At 37.8% G+C, this 19,280-nt stretch overlaps 1 protein-coding gene across 4 annotated transcripts in view; it reads left to right on the top strand.

Annotated features, from left to right (window-relative positions):
• The window catches only part of DGKB (diacylglycerol kinase beta), a 526,570-nt gene that overhangs the window by 149,191 nt on the left and 358,099 nt on the right, over positions 1-19,280 (top strand). For all 4 annotated transcript variants that reach the window (XM_070424374.1, XM_070424375.1, XM_070424376.1 and 1 more), the window contains 5 exons: positions 2,236-2,310; positions 5,789-5,908; positions 15,515-15,632; positions 18,092-18,180; positions 18,271-18,387. In XM_070424374.1, the coding sequence (XP_070280475.1) occupies positions 2,236-2,310; positions 5,789-5,908; positions 15,515-15,632; positions 18,092-18,180; positions 18,271-18,387 (519 nt within the window). The remainder of the gene's footprint in view (positions 1-2,235; positions 2,311-5,788; positions 5,909-15,514; positions 15,633-18,091; positions 18,181-18,270; positions 18,388-19,280) is intronic.

Here is a 19,280-nt window from a genome sequence, read left to right as displayed (position 1 = left end):
TCTTTCTTTTTTAAAAAATATATTTTATTGATTTTTCACAGAGAGGAAGGGAGAGAGATAGTTAGAAACATCGATCAGCTGCCTCCTGCACATCGCCTACTGGGGATGTGCCCGCAACCCAGGTACATGCCCTTGACCGGAATCGAACCTGGGACCTTTCAGTCCGCAGGCCGACGCTCTATTCGCTGAGCCAAACCAGTCTCGGCTAAAAATATGGTTTTAATTTCTATGGTTTCCTCCACAACATTTACTGCCCTGGTATATTTCCTTCAATATTAGTATGAAATTGCATCTTCTGATGAAATTTTCCTTAGAAATTATAGGTATAGCAGTTTGCATATTGAAGGCAAAACAGAGGAAAATTGACACTTTGAAAAATGACTACTATGTCTAACTAATACTAGTTAATGTTTATTGATCACTTGCAATATGTCAGACAAGACAAGTACATTTAATGTAATAGCATGTTTAATTTTTGTAGCAATTCTATAAATAGGTAAGATTAGAATTACAGCAATAATGTTTTTACTGATTAGGAAACTGAGTCTAGCCCTAGCTATTTTGGCTCAGTAGATAGAGTATCAGCCTGAAGATCAAAAGGTCCTGGGTTCGATTCCGTCAAGGGCAAGTCCCTTGGTTTCAGGCCCCTCCCCAGCCCGGGCCCTGGTTGGGGCTCATGCAAGAGACAAACACTCGATGTGTTTCTATCACATTGATATTTCTCTCTGTCTTTCCCTCTCTCTTCCACTCTCTCTAAAAAGCAATGCGAAAATATCCTTGGTTGAAGATTAAAAAAAAGAAAGAAACTGAGTCTAAGAGAGGTTAAATGACTTAGCTAATGCCACAAACCTACATAATAGTCCACCACAAATAGTTTCCATTCTTAAAAACATGTCCAGCGATTTTAACCATTCCAAACCATTCAGGCATACATAAACAAAAAAATGTTTTAAGTGAAAGATAGTAACACATACAAAATCATAGCCTCTAATTCCAAGGGATGTGTGTTTCAAATATTTTTATCTGTAGTAAATAAACACATGTATATTTGTATTGTTTCTGGGGTGACCTTTGTTACATAAATAGCATTTTCATGATTACATCTTTTCTGGTGAGAGTATAGCTTTTATCAGAGGGATTCATGGCCCTCCAAAGGAAAACCTCTCTACCATATTTCTGTCCTGATTCTATGAATATTAACTGCATACATTAGATCAGAAATTTCAGTAGAACGATCTTTGATTAATATACTTTAAGCATTGTTCTTTTATACTTATAGTTTACATTGTCAGACTATATAACACCACTTTTAATTATGTCATTGAATACATTAAGAATTACTAGCATTATAATGTACCTTTAATCTTTTCTGGAGATAAGAATAAATTAAAACATTAAATAAATGGGTATAAAATGTTTTAATTTTTTTAGCAAAGCCATATGTATTTACTAGCAGTTCTTCAAAGAGTGGACATTTGAGAAGAATAATGTGAAAATTCAAACTAAAATTCTATCCCCTCATAAAATAAACTCTACACATACTTAGCCTCCCAATCTTGACCCTGAAGACTCTTCTAATAGAGCAAATTATTCTAATAAATGGCTAGAGCAGTCAGTATGCATTCTCAGTTTCTCAGAATAAAAATAAACCTCTCCTTTGCCTCACACACTTCCTTCCACACCTGCTTTCAAGCCAAAAGATCAGGTTACTCGCTGATTTAAAAGTCACATCTTGTGGAAATATGCACGCTCCTACTTTCCTCAGATGCTCCTGCCCATAGAGTGTTTCTGTTAATTTTTTTTTTTTTTTTTTTTTTTTTACTGGCAGAAACTCTTTCTTTGTATAATTGTGCCCTCTCCTGGTGAAGATTTCTAGACAAAGTACAAAATGAGTTTATATTTAAGATCTCTTTTATGTATAATCAGACCTTTAAAATATTTATATAATTTATTATATGACTCTTAGTTTTTGAGGAACAGGTTGAACCAGTAATTCCCCTAAGTCAGTGGTCGGCAAACTGCGGCCCCTTGAGTGCGGCTCTTCCACAAAATACCACGTGCGGGCGCGCACGTACAGTGCGATTGAAACTTTGTGGCCACACTCAAGGGGCCAAAGAGCCGCATGTGGCTCGCGAGCCTCAGTTTGCTGACCACTGCCCTACGTCAAAGTTAACGAATTTAGTAAGTCTTTGCATTCTTACTCCCTTTCTCTTTGTCCCTCTCTCTCTGTTCCAGGAACTAGAAAACATCATCAGCCAGATGATGCATGTGGCAGAGTACCTTGAATGGGACGTCACTGAACTTAATCCAGTAGGTATACGAATGATTTAACTGTTGGCTAAATTCTAGAAGGTGCCTTTCTCTCTCTCTCTCTCTCTCTCTCTCTCTCTCTCTCTCTCTCTCTCTTTTTGGAACCCTGATACATTACTGTCATTTGATTTTTCTTGGTCACTCTAAGATATAATTTCTAATTAGTAGTCAAAGTGGATCCTGAAAAAAGAGGGTATATGTTCTGAACCTCTTAACTTTTTTTCCTTGTGGAAATTAATGTGAATGGTGGTCTTACAGATGTGTAGATAAATAGAAGATGCTGGCAGACACTGCCACTGTCATGCCATGCCACCAAACAGCCAGAATTGATATGTGGAAATTGGTAAAGTAGTTGTTATAAAAGAGGATGAAAAGGATGGTGATTGAGATGATGGCCCTGGCTGCTGTGGCTCAGTTGATAGGCATCATCCTGTGCACCAGGGCGTTGCTGGTTTGATTCCTGGTTCGATTCCCAGGCAGGGCACGTGCCCGGGTTGCAGGCTCTGTTCCCAATAGGAGGCATGCAGGAGGCAGCCTGTCACTGTTTCACTCTCACGTGGATGTTTCACCCTCTATCTCTCCTCTCCCTCCCTCTCTCTGTAAAAATCAATTAAAAATCTTTTAAAAAATTAAAAAAAGAAGATGACGGTGGTGATAACTTACTGTGCACAGCGTATTGTACTATCTTTTGTATATGTGTTATTTAATGCTTGCAACCCTCTGAAGAAGATACTAATATTTTATTCATTGCACAGATGAAGAAATTGAGATTCCAAAATGTTAAAGTTACTTGTACAAAGCTCTTCAGTCAGAGCTAGGATTTTAATCAAATCATTTAAAGAAATAGTATCAATGCTTATAGCATATAAAAAACTTATTATTTTTAATAGGTTTATACCAAAGTTACAACATAATTCAAATGTATATTAAAACATACTTAATTAGAAACTGCCTTTAGCCAAAAGTAATATTTTGGGGAGAGTTAATAAGTGTTACTGATTTTTCGTTTATTTTTGAAACCAACTAAGTTAAGCAACATGTACACGATTTAAGCAAGTACAAACCAATTGTATTTAAATGACTTACAGTTTATTTGAATTCAAAAGGCCTATTCTTCAAACTCTATTCACATTCATGCAGTTAATGGCATGATAATAGCATGAGGATAGGATGTGAGAGCCGAGATAGCATTTCCTTGCTTTGCAAACTCCTGCCAGTGAAGTACACCAAGGTCACGTGCAATGTCATGTACCAAGGAGGGCACCATTCTTGCTGCACACGGCTTCTCAAGTTTTAACTCAACTGATGTTTTTCTCTTTGGGGATGTGGAAATGCACATTCCCTGCACAGTGAATTCAGAGACATAACAATGTTGTAGTTTGTATATGGAAGACTGAAGTTTACGGTAACATGTATCTAATTCTAAGAATTCTGCTTGATTCATCTTAACACTACTTACACTGACCCTAGGGACTTGGGCATTCGGTTGTCCTTTGTGGTTATGTTAATCTAACACAACTTTCCCCATCCCACTTGCCTTCACACCTGTGAACATGATTTATCTATCAGTCAAGCCTCTGGTCACGCTGGGGTGGTAGAGGGAAGGGGGGTTATTTTCTATCAGTTTTCAAAGCAGAAGTGGGCTCCACCACCTCCAAACAAAATAATTCTGGGGAGAGGCACGGATTTGAGAAAAGGGGAACGTAGATGTTCTAAGGAAGGAAACAGTTGGTGCCTAGGCACTCTGACATGATAAATACCTACAGGAAAATACAGTTAATAAGCTATATAGCATTATTTGTCTTTTGTGGCACACCTAGATAATCTGTCATTTCTCTGGCTGGTACAAATAGTAGAAAGTCAAGGTGCTGCCTCATCCTCTGTGATGACTTAACAGCTCTCCCCATTTTATTTTTATTTTATTTTTTCTGCTCTCCCCATTTTAAAGGTGTGCGCTCCTGTGCACATTGTCAGACCCCTGATAAGTGTGTGTATATGAATAAAGAAAAATAAACATCTGCGGTCTATGGCAGGTAGTAGGGAAGACTGAGATGTCTTTGGAAGGAATGGAAAAAACAAAACTTAACCCTGATTTTAGCATTCAGTGTATTAGGTAGAAAATGAAAGCGTTAGGCATGTGAATCAAATGCTCCGTATTTTAGTTCTCTTCTCATTTATTCATTTCTCCTAGTTCACAAGAGTGCCTTCCAGAGGCAGGATATATATATATATATATCTATGTATCTATATATCTATATATCTATCTATCTATCTATCTATATATATATATATTTTAATTCTAACCCAAGGATATTTTTTTTCTATTGACTTTTAGAGAGACAGTGCGGGGGATGGGGGGAGGGAAGACAGAGAGACAGAGAGAAACATTGATGTGAGAGACACAATGATTGTTTGCCTCCTGAATGTGGCCTGGGGATTGAACCTGCAACCCAGGTAATGCCCTTGACAGAGAATCAAGCTCAGGTGGACTTTCTCCCCACTGAGCAACACCGTCCAGGGCGGGACAGGGCATTTTAACAAGATCTTATGCCATTTGCCAAATGTTAAATACTTTCTGCTGAGTTTCATTTTGAGAATAATGAGATAATTAGTTCACCATCATTTTATTCCAAAAAAAGTTTTTTCCCCAATAACTATTAGTTCATTCTGAATGAAAATAATCTGATTTCCATGTACTTTCTGCAGGAAGACATCTTAGATGAGAAATACTTTGAGTACCCAGAGCCAGTGGTAATATTTGGTGCTCACATATAATTTCTGCAAATATTACACTAATAATGCTATATCACACTTAATATTTATGCTAGATGCTCTTTGAAGATACTTGTATTTAATCCTTGTAACAAACTTTGAATCTAATACTGTTATTACTGTTACACAACCAAGGTTATTACTGATACAGACTGCGGAGAGCATTTTGGGACACTTTGTACCAGTCATCTTTAGAAAAAAATCTAATAAAAAATGACTTGATTGTTTAACTTCTTGGCTCTATTCAGATCTGATAGGCAATTAGATGCAACTTCATTTCCCCACCTTTTATCACTTAGCAAAGAATACTTTCAGCTCTTTGCCATGAAGTTAATTTGTTCAGACATTATCTAGCATATATTTGAATTTAAAAAGTAATTGAGAGAAAGCAATTTCATTTTTACTTTTAAATTAAAGATACCGTCTTGTTTTAGCTGTACCATTCAGTGATGGCATATTAAAAAGTTGAGCAATTCTTTTTAAAAGTTGATCAGTGAAAGTAGTCAGGTTCTGGAAATCATAACAAAGCCACTATATTCTCAGTAATAGGATTAATATTGTAAAACATTGCCTAGATAGTTACCATATCTCAACTCTCCGCTAAACTGCTAGTCACAGTTATGAGCAGTCCGATGTAGCGTTTTGTTGTATCATCTGAAATGTATTTTATCGATTTATTGCAAGGTTTTCCTCTACTCTGCTTCAGATCCTTCATGAAATGATGGAAGAAATTGACTACGATCATGATGGGACCGTTTCTTTGGAGGAATGGATCCAAGGAGGAATGACCACAATCCCACTCCTTGTGCTCCTAGGCTTGGAAAACGTAAGCATGTTCGCAGAGCGGGTGCCTTGGTGCCAAGTCTGGAGTTCTTGCATAATTTGGTAATGAAGTGATCTGGCTATTTTTTATTTATTTTTTACCACTGAGCATGTAGGAGGTGCCTGGACCTTCCAATACATATGCCCCAGTGCAATTGAACAGTAACTCCTGTGGAGAATACTTGTCATAATGCTTAACTTCTCTTTTTTTCCTCTGTTTAAAGTGTAATCTGGTTCACAAACGTTATTGACTATCTCGCAAGAAACCCCGATATTACTGCATTCTGTGGTTCTTCATCCCACACCATACATCCCCTCCCCCTCCCCAGGAGGATAATCTACTTAGTTAATAAATCATACTTGCAGGAGATAATTATATGTCAAGGTGATCAAGAGGATACATGCTTGTGCGCGTGCGTGCGCACACACGCGCACACACACACACTTTTTTTCTTACATATGAGCAGATCAGCCAGGTTTTTGTTCCAAGCCTGTCAAAAGTTTTCTCATATCATGCCTCCAGTAGTAATTAAACACTGGTTTAGGGGAATAAAAATGATCAAAAAATATGAAATAAGACTATTGGGAGAAAACAAAAAATTCGACAAAATGTTAACAGTTTAAGTTTTAGTGTATAGCTGTCAAGTGACTAGTCATGAAGTTCTAATGGTAATGGTTCCCTGGAGGGAATTTCTTTATTTTTAAAGCTAAAGTTTTGCTTATTCTAAACTTTGATGAAAATTCTAGTATGAGCGAATGAGAGAAGATGAAGGAATGAGTACGTAAACCATTTGGTAGTTGGTGGGTTGGATAGGAAAGTACATAAATGAAGACTAAGTCATCTATATTTTAATTATCAAGAAAGATTTTGAAATGATGTTTTTCTTTGAAAACCACTCGTTATAATTTGATTCATAAATATAGGTATTTGTGCAGTTATGAAAATAGCGTGGTTAAATATAGTCCACAATCTATATGGATTTACCTGAAAGTATTTTAAACAAGTATACAATACCTCATCAGTTTCTAGTATAGCAGTAAATTTATTTGCAATAAATGTTCATCAGGATAGTGGTGATACATAATTTACTTTATAATCATGTTATTAAATTGATATTTTTTATTTTTAGTCAAAAGACCTGTTTTGGGAGCTTAATAGGAGAAAGCAATTTAGGGTTTCAAAGTAATCAAATGTGCTCAAAGCTGTAATCCCAGTAATGGCCACTGGGTGGCAGGGCTACATAGTTTAAAATTTATGTTCAACCACTGAGATTAGATTTTCCCGTGAACTGAACAATTCTAAGAACATCCTTTCTCCTCTAGTTTTTTTAAAAAACAACAAGCCAGCAATCCTTTAAATTTTTATTCAATAAAAATTCATAAGCTATGTAATTATGATTGCAACACAGAGCATCTATTTGTTAGGGACTGCTTTTTAATCCCAAGGCATGGTGTTCTTACAAAGCAGGAATGGCACAGTAAGGAGGGCTTTTTTTTTTTTTTTTTTTTTTGGAATTGAGATTTATTTCCTTTTCTGCAGGCAGTTAATGTGTTATGTTATTACCTGTAGAGAATTTGATTCATGGTGTCATTTCCCTCTAGGCCATCCCTCTCCCTCCCCCGCCCCTGTACACTTTTGCTTATCAAATTGGAACTCTCAAGCTTTGGGTTGAACTCAGCCACTTAGTGTGGGGCCAGTCTTGTTATGTTGTCCTATATAGCCGTGTCTGTTGTCAATTATGAGTTCAGGGAGTAGATTCTAATTGACATTGCATGTGAAGTCCCACAGTGTATTTGAAAGTGACTGTGGTGTCCTAGCCAAATTACACAGACACGAATATTGCCCTGGGAGAGCAATCCTCACTTCTAATATAAGGCAGAGCAGCTGTGATTTTTTTTGTCATTTATTTTTCTCCATTAACCAAATTTTAAAAGCTACTCTATTTTAAATCATAGCTGGGCCAAACATACTGTTTATCAGAACATGCCTATATCAAATGATTGAGAGTAACAGTCATTTCTTTTCTCTTAGAAGAAGTTCCTCAAACTTTATGATATTCCCCATGAAATGGTCCAGTCTCTTAGATCTGATGGAAAATAGAGAGTTTGCATGGCATATGTGATTTTGATTACATTAAAAATTTATACCTGAGACTTATTCTTTCTCTAGTATGTCTTGTTCAAAAATATCTCAATTTTGAATTAATTTAAAAACAACGACAAGACAGTATTTTGTAAGAAACTCTGCTCCAGTGTTTGGCAAACGTTACAAAGGGGCAGTTAGTTCATAATTTAGGCTTTGTGGGGCGTAGGTTGCGTCTACTCAACTGTACAGTTTAGAGCAAAAGCAAGCACTGACACTCCATAAATGAAACAACATGACTGGTTTAGTGAACTACTTTCAAAAACAGGTTGATGGCTAGTTTTGACCCAAGGGCCATAGTTTGCTAACCCTTGATTTATTCTATCATTAATCTGTCATGTTACAAACATAAAGATTTTCTTTTCTTTTAAATTTTAAAAATTTATCTTTGTTGTTAAAAGTATTATAAGTGCCCGTCTTTCCCCCCATCCCTCTCCTCCTTCCTCCCACCCCCTCCCCAGGTCTTCATTGCATTATTATCTGTGTCCAAGGGTTATGCATATAGGCATTATAAGCTATTTGGTTAATCTCTTTCCACTCCACCACCCACTTTCTCTCTGAGAATCGTCAGTCTGTCTCATGCTTCTATGCTTCTGGATCTATTTTGTTTGTCAGTTTATTTTGTTCATTAAATTCTGCATATGAGTGAGATCATGTGATACTTGTCTTTCTCTGACTGGCTCATTTTGCTTAGCATAATACTCTCCAGGTCCCTTCATATTGTCTCAAAGTATAAGAGCTCGTTTTTTAAAGCTGCATACTATTCCATAGTGTAAATGTACCACAGCTTTTTTATCAACTCATCTACTGATGGGCACTTGGGCTGTTTCCAGAGCTTAGCTATTGTAAATAACACTGCTATGAACATGGGGTACATAGAGTCTTTCTGCTTGGTGTTTCGGGCGTCTTAGAATATATTCCTAGGAGTGGGATCACTGAGTCAAATGGCAGTTCTATTTTTAATTTTTGGAGGAAACTCTACACTGTTTTCCATAATGGCTGTACCAGTCTTCAAACATAAAGATTTTAAATTTTGTTTTTAGTCACTTAGGAGAAAGAAATGTAGTACTTTTTATTTATCTCAATTAGAAAACCCCAGCAAGCCATGGGAACTAATGAAAAAAGTGCACAGAAACCATGAACATCATCAAATCGGTCTCCACCCTGGCTCTGTTATTAACTAGGTCATTTTTTTTTTTTTTTTTTTTTTTTGCCTGCCTGTCATCCTTTCTGGACATACAAAGAAGTTAGTCAAGGATATCCCTTTCCTTCTAATATTCTTTCAGTACAGACATTCCTTTTCCTGGAAAAACAAGATAATTAATAATGCATAAATTCCTGAAATCTGCAATCTTAGATCTTTACTAGATTTTTCAAGGAAAATTCCTAAATTTATATTATTATATAAGTAGAAATACACATTTAAATTGGAGCTTTGCTTGTAACACTGCTACCTTGAGTTCTTTTGTTTTTTTTGTTAGTATATTTTATTGGTTTTTTTACAGAGAGGAAGGGAGAGGGATAGAGAGTTCGAAACATCGATGAGAGAGAAACATCGATCAGCTGCCTCCTGCATGCCCCCTACTGGGGATGTGCCCGCTACCAAGGTACATGCCCTTGACCAGAATCAAACCTGGGACCCTTCAGTCCACAGGCCGACGCTCTATCTACTGAGCCAAAATGGTTAGGGCTACCTTGAGTTCTTAATCTTGAATTTTTGTACTCACATCTGACCTGTATGATTTTAACATTATATATATATATATATATATATATATATATATATATATATATATATAATGATTTCGCTATATGTGCTCACAGAATCCTGCTCTTTAATCCCTATAGGTAGTTAATACTTTGCCATTGATTGGACTGCTTTAGGACACTTTTTTTCTTGGCCTGACTCAATAAAGTAAAAGGAATCCTTTGGTTTGCCTCCTGATTGATGATGAAGTGAGATCCCTGAGAAAAGTTTTGAGTACAATGGAGAGGAAGAGATGGTGTATTCATAGATTAAGCTGTGTTCAGAAAACTAACCTTCCACACTTTATTTCAGCGGTTCTCAACCTGTGGGTCGCGACCCCTTTGGGGGTCGAATGACCTTTTCACAGGGGTCGCCTAAGACCATCCTGCATATCAGATATTTACATTATGATTCATAACAGTAGCAAAATTACAGTTATGAAGTAACAACGAAAATAATTTTATGGTTGGGGTCACAACATGAGGAACTGTATTTATAGGGCCAGAAGGTTGAGAACCACTGCTTTATTTGGTAAAATTTAATTTGTTTGAGTTGTCGTTTTGTTCCTACATGGCTCAATCTAGAAAGCTGTGAAACTGGATAAATTCAACAGTTCTTGAGATTCCAGATTAGGTCATTCAAGGAGAATGACGGTGATGTTCTCACTGTTGAGTTTGCATTGGAACCCCAAGGATGGCAGGGTCTGAGCCTGTCTTCAGGAAGTGTGATCTGGAGATAAGGAGCTGATTGCAACTCCAGGCAGAATTTTAAAACCTTTCCCTGCATTCCCTTTGCTCAGGCCTGATAGAGCTCATCATTTAATCTAAAACAGAAGTTTCTTTCATATTTCTAGAAACGTGAGGTAATTTAATAGCACTTATTATTTAATGAGTTAGAATTAATTTTCAATGTTAGCTCTTCTCTATGTTATACCTGAAGTCAGTTGAAACGATACCTGGCTAGGTGTGGGGAGTAGGGGCATTTCTGCGGGAACATCGGTGGAATTTCTCTTGCAGGTCTTTTGAAAACCTGTTATCCTAGCTAATAATAGACAAACATGATAATTAACCGTACCTCCAACATGCTTCCCATTGGCTAATCAGGGCGATATGCAAATTAACTGCCAACCAAGATGGCGGCCTGCAGCCAGGCAGCTGAAGCGAACAGGAGGCTTGCTTGCTTCAATGATGGAGGAAGCCAAGGTTCCCCGCCTGCCACTGCCGGCCTCTGAGCTGCACTCTAAGAAACAATGTTGCAATTATAGAAGCTAAACAAACCCCAGAAACCTGCTTTCAACCAGCCGGGCCTCAGAGCTGGAGCTGCAACAGTGTTTCAATTATAGAAGCTAAACAAACCCCAGAAACCTGCTTTCAGCCAGCTGGGCCTCAGAGCTGGAGCAGAGCCTCAGAGCTAAAGCCAGCTCTCAGTTCCAGTGACAGCCATAGAAGGTAAATCAATCCCAGAATAAAAAAAAAAAAAAGATAAAAAAGGAGAGGTTGGGAGTTTCAGTCACCCACCAGCCTGAAAACAGCCCTCAACCCCTCACTCAGACTGGCCAGGCACCCCAGTGGGGACCCCCACCCTGAAGGGGATGTGACCAGCTGCAAACAGCCATCATCCCCTCATCCAGGCTGGCCAGGCACCCAAGCGGGACCCCCACCCTGTAGGGGGTGTGACCAGCTGAAAACAGCCATCAGCCCCTCACCCAGGCTGGTCAGGCACCCAAGTGGGACCCCCACTCTGATCCGGGACACCCTTCAGGGCAAACCAGCCGGCCCCCACCTGTGCACCAGGCCTCTATCCTATATAGTAAAAGGGTGATATGCAAACTGACCCTAACAGCAGAAAGACTGGGAATGACTGGTCACTATGACACACACTGACCACCAGGGGGCAGATGCTCAATGCAGGAGCTGTTCTCTGGTGGTCAGCGCGCTCTCACATGGGAGGAGCTCTGCTCAGCCACAAGCCAGGCTGATGGCTGCCAGTACAGCAGTGGTTGTGGGAGCCTCTCCTGCCTCCTCAGCAGTGCTAAGGATGTCCGACTGCAGTTTAGGCCTGCTCCCCGCTGGCAAGTAGACATCCCCCGAGGGCTGCCAGGCAGTCAGAGGGATGTCTGATTGCCATCTTAGGCCCAATCCCCCGGGGAGCAGGCCTAAGCAAGCAGGTGGTAATCCCCTGAGGGGTCCCAGGCCGGGCTGAGGGACCCTCCCCGCCCCCCTGAGTGCACAAATTTTTGTGCACCGGGCCTCTAGTTATTTATAATAGTCCTGGTATAGCTGAACACTATATGTGATCTTGAATGTATGTATTCAGGGAAAATAACAAAAACTTTAGACATTACTGTTGATAATGAAAAACATTTCAAAAGTCCCAAAGGGCATTTTTCCTTTGAAACCTCTGTTTGACTTCCAGGGGATGAAAAAGAGAGGAAGACCTGGCGCTTCTTATGAACTTGCCTCCCTTTGATCGAGCATGTCTCTGTCACAACCACATCACTGAGCTGCTTCTTTATAAAGTACAGTATTTTATAAACATTAGAAAGGCATTTCTATAAGAACAAGACTTTTATGAAATAAAGTATGGTAAACCTACAGACATACTTCTGAAAACTTTTGGCTGAAACATTAGAATGTTACAAAGCTCAGGCCAATAACATTGATCATATTTGCCGTTGATATAACACCAAGCTTCTGAGGAGCTAAATTGCCTTCACAGGTGTTGTATCATGAAAGCCCACACCATGGCCTGGGAGAGGAGAGTGGGTACTTTCATTTTAGTAGAGAGGAAGGCAAGAAGGGTGAAATGGCTTATCCACGTTTTCAGAGGAGGCCAGGAATCAAGCCTTCCACGTTTCCTCCCCTTTTCTTTCTTACAAAAGTAATTCCTTTCTATGAAAATAAATATTTATTTGCAACAGAAGTACTAATAGGAACATGCTCAACTGGCTGATAGAATATATCAAGGGACAGATTCTCCCCCCCCCCACAAGTTTATAATCTTAATAAGACAAACAAGACAAGACATGAAAATACAGAGTTGGAGTGTAATTTGCACTGCTGAGAAGCAGTTGGCTCCTAGTTTCAATTTCTCCTCTTGAAGTCACATACATATTTCATCTTTTGCATATTTTGGCAATATATCCGGCTAAGAGCTATAAAGCTATTTAATTTGTTTTTTGGTAAAGCATTTTATGTCTGGGTAATGGATTTGTACATCACGTGCAGCCTGTAACATGGCTAAGTGTTCTGATTGACAGAACACCCACGCTCAGACTTGTTTATTTTTGATAAGGAAAATGCCAGCTAACTTAGTCCATATGTGCTCTTCAGCAGGATGAGGCTAATTCCCATGTAATGGACAATCATTTAAAAATAAAAAGACAAGGATGATAAGAACAGCAGTGCATATGAAAATTGGATTTTTCCTTTCTTCTTTTCACTTAAAATGTTTTTTAAACATTAAACCATTAGCTTTACCAATATGTTTTTGAAAAATTAACAACCTCATACTTAAACTTTTCACATCAGGGTGTTTTATTCTTATTAGAAGGAACAGAAATTTAAAAACATAAACAGTTTGGAAAATATAGCAAAGTTGAACAGTTATATAAAGCATTCTGTTCATATATGATAAACATACTAGAAATCTTATGACTCAAGCAAACCAGAGCTGGGTCCAGAAATTGCTACTGAGCCCATTTCATATGTTTTGGAAGAAAATTAAAACACTTATGTTTTCTGAAGCCTCCTCCGTGACACCTTCTGCATAAGTGCTTCTGTTGAGAGCTCGCGTCTTCTTTGTTGGAACCGTGAATCAGCATTGTCAAGAACTGGGAGGGTTCTGAAAGGTTTAGCCTCCTTACAAGGGAACAAGTAAGCTTTCCAGTGTCATTCTGGATGGTAACAGAGGACATGAAACTCCTGGGTCAGAGACTAAGGATGTTTAGCTCACAGCGAAGCAAGCAGGAGCTTCAGGCCTGAGCCAGTCCTCTGGACCCAAGAATCACAGAAGGGTGATAGAGTCCGGCCCAACTAATTCCCCCGCAGACCATCAGAGCGTGGAACCACGGCTTAGGGAAACTAAGTTTTTTATATTGTGCAGGAAATAAACCTGCTTAAACTTTGCTGAGATGGATGAGCTTTTAATTTTATTTTAACCCACCCTCTCCTCTGGAGGTGACACACAACTCCATTGTTTAAAGCTGTTTGTTACTCACACACCTTTGAAAAGATAGTCTGGGAAAAAAAGACAGTTCTTGTGCTTACAAAATGTACAGGCATTTCAGAGGCCCATGGAGCACCACCTCCCAGGAAGCAGTTCCTCTAATGTTTCATATTCTGATGCAAATTTGACATTTCTGGTTCTAATGTAAGAACTAATTATTATGGATCTAATCTGGTTCAGTAAATTTGGTGGTGTATCTCTTCACTGGAAATAAAAAAAAAGTGGCTAGGAAACATAATTAATATATTTTAATCAAGAGAAACGAGATGGTCTGGGCAGGTTTATATTATTCCACTGTTAGAGAGTATGTGCCCCAGCACAGAGTAAGTGCTCAAAAATTTGTTAGGTTAATTTATTTGTTAATATTCATTTGCTATAACTTGGCCATTTATGACCTATAAAGGTTTTGACATAATACCAATACATGATATCTGAAATTAGTGGAATTTGATACAATTGGGTGGGTGATACATAAAGACTAGATATTAATGAGAAAGTAATGTTAACAAAAGTAATGATATGTAATAACTTTACTTAGACATGTAAACTTCTCATAAGGAGTTCAGGACATTCATAAGCATCATCATTTCATGTTACTTTAATCTTGAACAATGCAGATGTGATTAAATACCTATTAAGTGAAGTGGCTATTATGATATTATATAGTGTTTTACTTAGAAGAATAAATAATAATTGCAGTTGTTTTGCTAAAATGTGAATTAATATAAATTTAAGGCTTTATTGTGGCAAATAACCATAGTGATTATTGTAAGTAAATACAGTAATACAGTTTTAATATTTTACTACCTTCCTATGAGATTGCAATTATTCATATTTCATTAAAAAAAAGAGGAAATCATGATTATGTAATTTAGGTCTTTAAAAAGTTAATTTTAAAAAATTTTACTCTTGGAGACATACAAAAATATATTAATATAAACTATAACATATAGGGAATTCCTTAGAATAGCCTTAGACTAGCACAAAAAACTGACCTTTAAGTGTTACTCCTTACCCCATTCTTCAGCCTTCTGACAAGATCTAACCACCGACATAAAATTTGCCTATTCCGACTACTAAGCAAGGGTTAACATTTTCTTTCCAGGCTGTCAGCTGTGAGGCGCTTTCACTCTTCTCTCTTTGTTTATTCATGTATCTGTTTATGGGATTGTACTAAGGAGAAGGTATTCAAAGTCGAGGCAGACACGTCCCTCCGTTTGGTAGGTCATCATGACAGTTTGGGACATGCCGTTGAACCGCTGACATTAGACAAAGACATGTGGGTTGCTATAGCATCCGAGATTTGTTAGCAGGGTCTCATTCCACCAGCTCACATGTGGTTTTCTAGACTCTGTGGCGACCTTGGAGAAAGTCAGGGATGAAATAACAGATTGTCTTCAAGTGCTTCAGTCCAGCTCTGAATGTTATTGGCAGTTGCATATTCCACTGTTTATTTCATTAAGTGCAATCTGTTTCTCTTACGTCCCGTGCAGAACGTGAAAGATGATGGCCAGCATGTGTGGAGGCTCAAGCACTTTAACAAACCTGCCTACTGCAACCTCTGCCTGAACATGCTGATCGGGGTGGGCAAGCAGGGCCTCTGCTGCTCCTGTGAGTATGCTGTTCTGCCTGCACGTCATCACCTCCAGCCAGGAGAGGGGGAGATTTATGGAAATGTCCCACTTGTAGATGGAGACTTAGGGAATGATCCTGACCCTGCCTGTAACTATGATTTATACTTCCCTGTGGTATACTTCTGAATGTGGAAGCCACTCTCTTTTTAACTTTCTTCAGTTTTAGAAAAAAGCTAAGGAGATTTTCCAGTTCATTAGCCATTTTCTTTTCACTGGAGTTTAATTTATTCATTGTTTCCATTTCTACTGAGATTGTTATAAAAATTTCCAAGAGTTTCTCCTATTTATATCTATTTCAGATGTATCCTTTTCTTTTCTCTTCTTTTTGTTTCTTTTCTTTCTAAGTTAGCCACCTTATTTACACTGATTTCTCAGGAGTCACCTCCTTCAGGCCTTTAAAAAACAGGTAAATTAATTGACTCACTTTGCATTCAAATTAAGAAATCACAAGAAATATGCACTAATCTTACAACATAGGCACATTATTTTTAATGCTATTGTGAGGAAAATTTCTATGTGATTAAATGTTTATTGGAACCCAAAGCCTTGCCAGTTCACGAGTTGTGGGTGTTATTTTCAGTTCAGTGCATTTATTTTTGCAATTTTCATTGTATTCTATTAAGTGAGTCATGCCCAATAGAATTTTCTAATAGTTTACTTTAAAATTAATTTGTAAGTCACCTAAGAGTTTTTAAATCTGCACCATGTATGTCTGAGAAACTTTTACATCCCCTGATGCCTCTTTTAAAACAGAGGGTATATTGTGTCCTCCTCACCTAAGTGTGAAGTTGTCTTGGTCAGGTGATTTGTCCATCTACACCCTTGTCGGTTATGGAACTGTCAAGTTTATTAAACACATGCCGTTTTTGTGTATTTATATTAAATCTAATCTCTTACTTGGCTTTCATACAATATGTCATTTCGGGTATTATTTTTAGCAAGTAGTTTCTTTGGTAGTATATTTGAGAATTGACTTTCTCTCAGATGTGTTAGCTCATTAAAAAACATGTTTCAGGGCCACATTTAAGTGTTTTCTTGTTTAAGGATTTTAATAAGTTACATGAAATCGTTAGGTGTTGACTTCAGCTTCTAAATGGTGGTTCCACTTGAAAGGCTCATTTCACTAGAACATTCTCCATGTACAGGGGAAGTACTTTGTTTTAAAGTTCTAGTATTTGTAAGGAAAATTATTTCTCATGGTAGATTTCATTGATGGGAGCATAGGAAACACAATAACTTTCAAATAAGGTGAGAGGTGTTAAGGTGAGAATTTTTGCTCACAAATTTTAAGTGATTAGTGTGGTAAATGCAGTAGTCTTCATATAATTGTCCATATAGAAGACAAATGGACAAACCTGCCTACTGCAACTAGTTGTATGGAATAAATGTATGGAATAAAAATTAAATAAAAGACAACCATGTAGCCCTCTAAAAAAAAGAGAGAACGTGTGTTTTCTTCCTCAGTGTTGCAAATGTGGATAAAATGGAAAAGTTTTACTTTATAAATATTTTGTGGATTAGACTTTTTTTGTTTAAATTTTATGCAGTGGGTAGTTTTTGTTTGTTTTGTTAAGAGGGCTACATGGTTGTTTTCTATTTAATTTTTATTCCATACATTAATACATCTAGAACTCTAAATTGTTCTGTTATTAAAAGAATATCTGTATATAGTCCTAAGTTATTTTCATAACCAAGCCATGAAATAGTTTGAAGATGTCAATGAAATATATGTCTTGGTCTTATGTCACAATTTACATAGATATGTAGATATGTTTTATGTGTATAGATGCATATTGGCTTATAAATATAAATTTTCTTTGCATTTGTGTGTTTTTATAACAAGCTGCCTCACGAAGGCTGTTCCTTTTGGACAAACAATGCCATGAGGACAAACGAGGAGGGATGGACTGTCTCTAAAGGCCTGGCTTTGTATGATGAAATCTATTGTCTGGAAATAGACTAATCAGCCATTTAAGGTTTAGATAAATCAATAGACCAAATAGCATAAACTCATGGACTTGTATTCTCATGACTGCCAGCTGCTCTCATGCCTATACTTCGTAAAATATAGATCTCTTTTTCTAGCAAATGACACCAAGACATTTGGCAGTCATCAATTTGCCTTTAATATATTTTTTTTTTGTCATCTGGAAGTTATTGTGAAAAATTTGAGGGAGTTCTGATTTCATTAAGCATTTCCTGCTATGCCATGATAGAGGAGTCTTGGTTTTTCACATGCATAATATTTCCTGTGCTAATTGGTCTTTTGTATTCCATGGTAAAAACAGTCGACTTGGACTTTTCCTTGATGTGGCTGATTGGATTGATTAGGGAGCAGTGGATATGAAATGAGATTCTGTTAATGTCATTCTTTCCCTGTGAAACGGCAACCAGGACCAGGGTGAGCTCTGAATGTGTGTCCATATTTCCTTGCAGTTTGTAAGTACACAGTGCATGAGCGCTGTGTGGCTAGAGCGCCTCCTTCTTGCATCAAGACCTATGTGAAGTCCAAGAAGAACACTGATGTAAGTGTGTGGCCGGGCTGGCTTCCTGAGGGTGGTCTTTCATAGTTCATAGAAGTCTCCTCTTACCATCACTTTCTTGTTCTGTTCTAGGTCATGCACCATTATTGGGTTGAAGGCAACTGCCCAACCAAGTGTGATAAGTGCCATAAAACTGTCAAATGTTACCAGGGCCTGACAGGACTGCATTGTGTTTGGTGTCATATCACAGTGAGTAACATTGGAAAGCAAATCTCTAGAATCCATTCACTTTGAAGGCTGTATCCAAACTCTCCGAGTCCAACCCTGGGAGAGCACTCTGAATTCAGACTAAGCATTATGTCATCTGGCTCCCAAAGGGAGAAGGTTGGAGTCAGATTTGTCCTCATAGAATCCAGAATTTTAGAGCTAGTGACAACCTCAGAGGCAATACTCTCACACACTTTGCAACTTGGAGCCACAGCCAGGTGTGGGCAATGAGCATGGGATCCTGATTGGATAGAGTTCATCTCCTCTCCCCTCCACAACCCTATTTTGGTTGAGTTTTCTGTTTTACATATGTAAATTCATTTTAATCTCATAATCTCTGGACTTGAAAAGGGTAGAAGAGTGAACAATGTGGTGCAAAGCTTAATTATATAGTAAAGATACTAAGGTCAAGGAAAGCTAAGCAAATTGACCTTGACCACATGGCTAAGTAGAGAGGCAAGTGGGTTCATATTTAGTTATTGATGCTTCTCAGAATTCACTTATCCCTTCTTTACAACATGTTGTTACGTTGTTCCCTTAGTTCAATCATAAAATGAAAGATAAGAGATGTAGAGGTAACTTCATTTATGGTATTGACAATAGAAAAAGAAGAGGCAAATTGGTCTTTCCTGGAAAACTTTAGGACTTCACCTGGTTTGCATAATTGTTAAAGCCCACTTCAAATAACCTCTGGAATAAATGCAGTTGTTAGGTGGTACCACTAGTGTTTCATCTTTATTTTCTGGGGAATAATTAGAATGGACATTTTCAAGAATAGCCATTTTTGACAACATAATAAAAATTTATTTATAGGACTGGGTGTGTGTTTTTTTTGCCAATTGGTTTTGTTTTGTTTTGCTTCTAGCTAGTGTTTG

The sequence above is a fragment of the Myotis yumanensis genome, unplaced genomic scaffold, assembly GCF_028538775.1.
Source record: "Myotis yumanensis isolate MYYU_CA2020_CCGP unplaced genomic scaffold, mMyoYum1.0.hap1 SCAF_9, whole genome shotgun sequence".
Taxonomy (NCBI): domain Eukaryota; kingdom Metazoa; phylum Chordata; class Mammalia; order Chiroptera; family Vespertilionidae; genus Myotis; species Myotis yumanensis.
This window is presented reverse-complemented; position numbering and strand designations above follow the sequence as displayed.